Source organism: Curcuma longa, unplaced genomic scaffold (assembly GCF_044706935.1).
Source record: "Curcuma longa cultivar G26 ecotype Majalengka, Jawa Barat unplaced genomic scaffold, ITB_CL_G26_1.1 contig_21063, whole genome shotgun sequence".
Lineage (NCBI taxonomy): Eukaryota > Viridiplantae > Streptophyta > Magnoliopsida > Zingiberales > Zingiberaceae > Curcuma > Curcuma longa.
In genome coordinates, this window is record NW_027431552.1 from 2,319 (window position 1) to 7,990 (window position 5,672).

General features: G+C 38.1%; 1 protein-coding gene across 1 annotated transcript; it reads left to right on the forward strand.

Annotated features, from left to right (window-relative positions):
* Window positions 1-1,753: 1,753 nt before the first annotated feature.
* On the forward strand, window positions 1,754-5,143 carry LOC141817579 (MLO-like protein 1). Its single transcript, XM_074705218.1, has 12 exons — window positions 1,754-1,888; window positions 1,961-2,018; window positions 2,107-2,330; window positions 3,026-3,142; window positions 3,236-3,287; window positions 3,383-3,474; window positions 3,765-3,824; window positions 3,918-4,006; window positions 4,108-4,157; window positions 4,429-4,469; window positions 4,568-4,777; window positions 5,027-5,143. Exons 1-12 carry the CDS (start codon window positions 1,760-1,762, stop codon window positions 5,141-5,143), a joined length of 1,239 nt encoding a protein of 412 aa, XP_074561319.1. The 5' UTR covers window positions 1,754-1,759.
* Window positions 5,144-5,672: the final 529 nt, after the last annotated feature.

A 5,672-nucleotide genomic window follows, 5' to 3' on the forward strand; every position in this document is an offset into this window, starting at 1 on the left:
GAGTTGATGCAGGAAATGGCTCGGTTGCATCGAAAAATGGAGTTTTTATGAGAAAAAAGGTAAAAGTAGTTAGGCTTCTTTTTTTATTCGGACGACTGCGCAAAAGAGATGAGGGATAAAATAGAAAATGAGTACGTGATTTTGAAATTTCCAAACTCAAGTACATGATTTGAGTATTCCGGAAACTTGCCCCCGGGGCATAGGTGAGTTGGTTACGACGCAGCAGACTTGCAGAAGAGGACAAGGGTTCGAATCCTGGCGAAGCCAGGCAATACCCTCCTACGTCGTAACCAACTGCACTTTCTCGATTTACCTCCTCACAGATGGTCGTGGGGCCGACCGTGTGGGGCCGCTAAGGTGGCGGATCCACCTTTTTTGCAGAAGAGTATTCCGGAAACTTAATCCTGGCGAAGCCAGGCAATACCCTCCTGCGTCGTAACCAACTGTACTTTCTCGATTTACCTCCTCACAGATGATCGTGGGACCGACTGTGTGGGGCCGCTAAGGTGGCGGATCCACCTTTTTTGCAGAAGAGTATTCCGAAAACTTTCCAACGCAGTTCAGTAAATTGTCATCAAATTTTCTATGACACCATTTTTGCAAAAAGTTCTTCAAACTAACTTCTGCAAAAAATGTGGAATCCATCACCTTAGCTGCTCCACACGGTCGGCCCCACGACCATTTATGAAGAAGTAAATCAAAAAACTGCAGTTGGTCACGATGCAGGAGGATGTTGCCTGACTTCGTCAGGATTTGAACCCTTGCCCTCTTCTACAACTCTGCTACGTCGTAACCAACTCATGCCCGACTTCAAACTAAGTAACTAACTTCTCAATCGAAGAGTTCTTTTATCCTACGGAGACCATCGATCATCTTGCTAAAGATCTACTGTTTTAGACATCATTACATAGAAATTGTCAAATGTATCACAATCAAATAAATGAGAGAAAGTCAAATAAAAATAAATATAAATTTTATTTTATTTTTTCTTCTGCCTCACGATTTCTATCCAATTTCCATTCAAAAAATAATTATGTTTAGCATTATCTAGAAACATAGACTTTTCTATATTTTTGAAAGTAACATCGTAGTCAGGTCAAGAGATACATCTATCCTCTTAAAAACTCACTCGAAGTCAATATAAATTTTTTATATATATAATTCAAATATTTAATTTTTTAAATCGATTAATTTTAAAGAAGCACCCGACTAATTGACCTCATTGATAGGACTAAACATGATCCCTTAGAATTATGTACGTTAAATTATGATTTTTGAGATATAATTGAGTTGGTTATGATGAAATAGACTTATTAAAATTGATAAAAATTAAATTTTAATAAAGTCGAGATAATAACTTTTTCATTGTAGTTAATTATAATTTTTTAATTTACGTTCATATAGATCATCAGGTAGATACATTATGTTGTCTACCCCTCTAACTCACAGACCAATTAACTTCGTCCAAAAATAACATAAATAAATAAAATGTCCATAAAAAATTTTCGTCATCAAATGGACGTTAAGTTCTCGCCACTCTAGTTTGTTTTCTCTTGACAGCAATTTTATTCCCTGTTCTAGCTCCCATGGAAGTTCGCTTCTTCCCACCTTCCCCTCTAGACCAGGCACCTTCCCCACTTGACCAGGCCTTTTACACTCCTCCATCGCGCGTCCTATTCATCTTCTAACCCCTGTGCTTCCTCTGCGCTCTATATACAGCTAACAGCCACCAAGAGAGAGGGAAGGACACGGGGCAGCAATGGCAGGAGGTGGCAGCGAGTCGGCGCCGACGTTGGAATACACTCCCACATGGATTGTTGCTCTCGTCTGCACTGTTATTGTCCTCATCTCCTTAGTCTTCGAGCGCCTGCTCCATCGCCTCGGAAAGGTGCAACTTTTACACGCCCCTGTTCGTCCATTCTACTCCGAGCATGCTGCTGATAAAAATTTGATCTTGCAGGTCCTTAAGAAGAAGAACCAGATGCATTTGTTCGACGCCCTCCAGAAAATCAAAGAAGGTCAGTTCTCTTCCTTCCCTTCCGGCTTCAACGAGATGCTTATACTGTACCTCGACGTAGTTACAAGAGGGAAAGGGTTTCTTTGCAGAGTTGATGTTGTTGGGGTTCATCTCGCTGCTGCTGGTCGTGTTCCAGGGGTCGATTCAACGGATATGCATCTCTGAGAGCCTCACACACCATTTACGTCCGTGCAAGAGGGATGCTGCTGCAACTTCGACTGCCCACTATTCCGTGAGCTCCTCCGGTGGGATAGTCGGGGGTGCTCGTCGCCTGTTGGCCGGTGGAGGAGATTCGACTCACTGTCAGAAGAAGGTGAAGATCTCTCTTCCTACAATTTTCATGGAATTCGTAGAAATAGTTAGACAATATGACTGCTTATGTTCAAATGAACTGATTTAAGTAGGGAAATTGTTCTTGCCAATCCGCTTTTCATCTGTGGACGAGGAGATTCTTATACCACTAGTTGTTCATCACTTAGTAGTTGGTCATATCTAAATAATGTACCTCTCCTCTGGTTTTAGTTGTTGAGATCATTTGTGTTGCATGTGGAGGATATTTTAATTGCATCGATCCTTAATTTATTACTTTAATTGCAGTTTTATTCTCCCTTTCAAGAAACAAACCCCTTTATACCAATTACGAGATGATGATGATTAATGGTGCCTTGCTTTGCAGAGTTGTTTTATGATCCTTATTCACATGTGAAGAGACTGCTCTAGGAACTAATCATAATCTGGAATCTTGCTTAGATGCAATTCTCCTAATGTTGACTGAATCCATTGTTCAATTTATTGTGGTAGAATGAAGTAAATATTTACCTTTCAGATGCTGTCAACAGTTGTTATTCCTGAGCTAGTATAATCTGCTCGATACTAGTGCACAAATTCGTCTATTCATTCAATACAGCTTGTCCCATAGTTTCAATTGCCTAAAGAAACACTTCTATAGAATTTATTCCTCGAATGCAAGACTATACCATTATTTCTTTCACATCTTTGTCTTTTCAGGGAAAAGTTCCATTACTATCACTTGAGGCAATCCATGAGCTACATATTTTTATCTTTGTTTTGGCTGTCACTCATGTAGTACTCAGTGCTATCACTGTTGTTCTAGGACTTGCACAGGTAAAGAGTGATATCCATTTTAAATTGTGCTATGTTTCTTCTCAAATACTTATTTGTTATCTTTAAGAATTCAACTCCATTTTGATATTTTAGATGCGCACATGGAGAAACTGGGAGGATTTGGCTCAGAATTCTCAAGGGAATGGTATGAATGTAACACTGAGGCATAACATCATGAGTTTGGGACTTCAGCTCCAAAAGGATTTTTTTGACCCAACATAACTTTTTGGTTTTGTGTAGCTCCCTTAAAGATCAATCATGTGCAGCAATTTGAATTTATTAGAAATCGTTTCAAGGGCTTTGGAAAGGATTCATTCATATCAAGTTGGTTGGTAAGTAAGATCTTTTTGATACTCAGATGTGGTCAGCAAGGAAAACATATTAGGCCTCACTTTAAGAATATTGTTAAAAACCATAAACAAGATTGAAAATTTTTCAAATTTATTATTCATATAATTGACTGTGATCCTTTGTACTTGTTTGAGAAACTCTGAATATACATGTTTTCGTTGAACTAGGAAAAAATTGGCGTATTATCTGCTTCTAGGAAGAAGGTTTTGCTGTATGTACTAGTTCTCTAACTTCTGATATGAATGTGCTCATTTCAGCATTCTTTTTTAAGCAATTCTATGGATCCATCACCAAGACAGATTATACTACTATGAGACTAGGATTTATCATGGTAAGAAAGTAAACTATTAGGTGTATTTACAAGTCTAAATATCTTCCTTTTCTTTACCTATGTCTTCTTTTAATCTGAATCTATTTATTGCAGACTCACTGTAAGGGTAATCCTAAATTCAACTTCTACAACTATATGATACGGGTCCTCGAATCTGATTTTAGGAAGGTGGTTGGTATAAGGTATTTGCCAACGGAACAAGCACACTTGCTTGTTTAAAAACTAAAGTTTAAAACCACTTAATAATATTTGACCAAATCTGCTTTCTCTCTTTGTTGTGCAGTTGGTACTTGTGGATTTTTGTCATGATATTCTTAGCATTGAATGTTGATGGTAAGTTGAACTTAATCTAGATATTTCATTTGGGTATCATAGAAATACCATAGGCAGTGATCTCGCAGAGGAGGAGAGAACCAGAGCAGGGAACTAAAGGAAAATTTTATTAGTATAGAACTTGTTTGAAACAGACAAAATCTGAAAGTGACACATAATTACTCAATTTTTGTCAGTTCAAATGGATTATACTGTTCTTCAGCAAGTTCATCTCTTATCTAGTCTCATGTCCTTCCTTCGATCCATCTTAGATTACTTCTTTTCTGTGCAGGTTGGAATGCATATTTTTGGATATCATTTATACCTCTAATTGTAAGTATAACCACAATAGATCCACATGATACTTATCGAGAGAAAAATTCTCATCAATGTTTTCATCTTGAGTTCATCATTCATATATCATGTTGCAGCTTCTGCTTGCTGTTGGCACCAAATTAGAACATATCATTATTCAGTTGGCCCATGAGGTTGCTGAGAAACATTCCGCAATAGCAGGCGACTTGGTAGTTACTCCTTCAGACCATCTCTTCTGGTTTCACAGACCGAAAATTGTCATCTTCTTGATTCACTTTATCCTTTTCCAAAATGCCTTCGAGATTTCATTTTTCTTCTGGATATTGGTAAGCAACACAAGTCAATAATTATGTATCAGGACTTGAGATTAACTTGCACCTGCATGTGCTTCAGTTTTGTAGAGATTTTTTAAAAATCATGGACTATACAATTTCATGCATAGAACTTCTTTCTTTTGGCAACAAGTTCTCAACTCTTAATTCCTTGTGTTTGCGTCGATCCATGTCACTACTCTTTAAAAACACTAGTATTGGTCGTTCAATAAGATATCATTAATGATTCTTTTGGTGATTCAGACAACATATGACTGGATTCATGCATCATGGGGAAAGTCGGTTTGTGATTTGCCTCGAATTGTGATGGGGTGGGATCTGAACATGTTGGGTCATCAAAACCAAACGTCTTGTAATTGATCATCTGCTGCCTTCCAATATATTGATACAACTCCTCTGCGGCTATAGCACTCTTCCACTCTATGCCATTGTTACTCAGGTGAGCTTTGGCTTCATCTTCTCCTTCGCGCTTCTCTTTTTGCAAAATTTAGTCGTTCGACATCTAACTTTCTTTTGAAATTCAGATGGGGAACTCATTCAATAAGGTCATATTCAACGAAAATGTACAAACAAGGCTTCTCGGTTGGGCCGAGGGGGTGAAGAACACTAAAGGTACGACAGTGAAAGGACACAAGACGCCTGCTGAATCTGAAGGTGTTCTGTTGCAGAATGTAGTTGGCTATGAAACTACTACAGGAAGGAGAGGAAATGAGATTTCTGAAGTATAGGCCTTTCACTACACTGCTAAACTGAGTGAACTGCTTGAAATCAATTCCTATTGTTTGATGGATGAATGAATCCATACGAAACATTTACCTTTTGTGTGTTGTGTATCTGGGATATGCATATGAATGTGATTATAGTTTCAAGTGAAATATATTGAATTTTA

Excerpts from the sequence above, each read along its gene's own strand:
- LOC141817579 (XM_074705218.1), top strand. The coding sequence starts at position 1,760 with ATGGCAGGAGGTGGCAGCGAGTCGGCGCCGACGTTGGAATACACTCCC. Across the intron at positions 3,475-3,764 it reads CATTCATATCAAGTTGGTTG|CAATTCTATGGATCCATCAC; the intron begins GTAAGTAAGATC and ends TTCTTTTTTAAG. Across the intron at positions 3,825-3,917 it reads TGAGACTAGGATTTATCATG|ACTCACTGTAAGGGTAATCC; the intron begins GTAAGAAAGTAA and ends TATTTATTGCAG.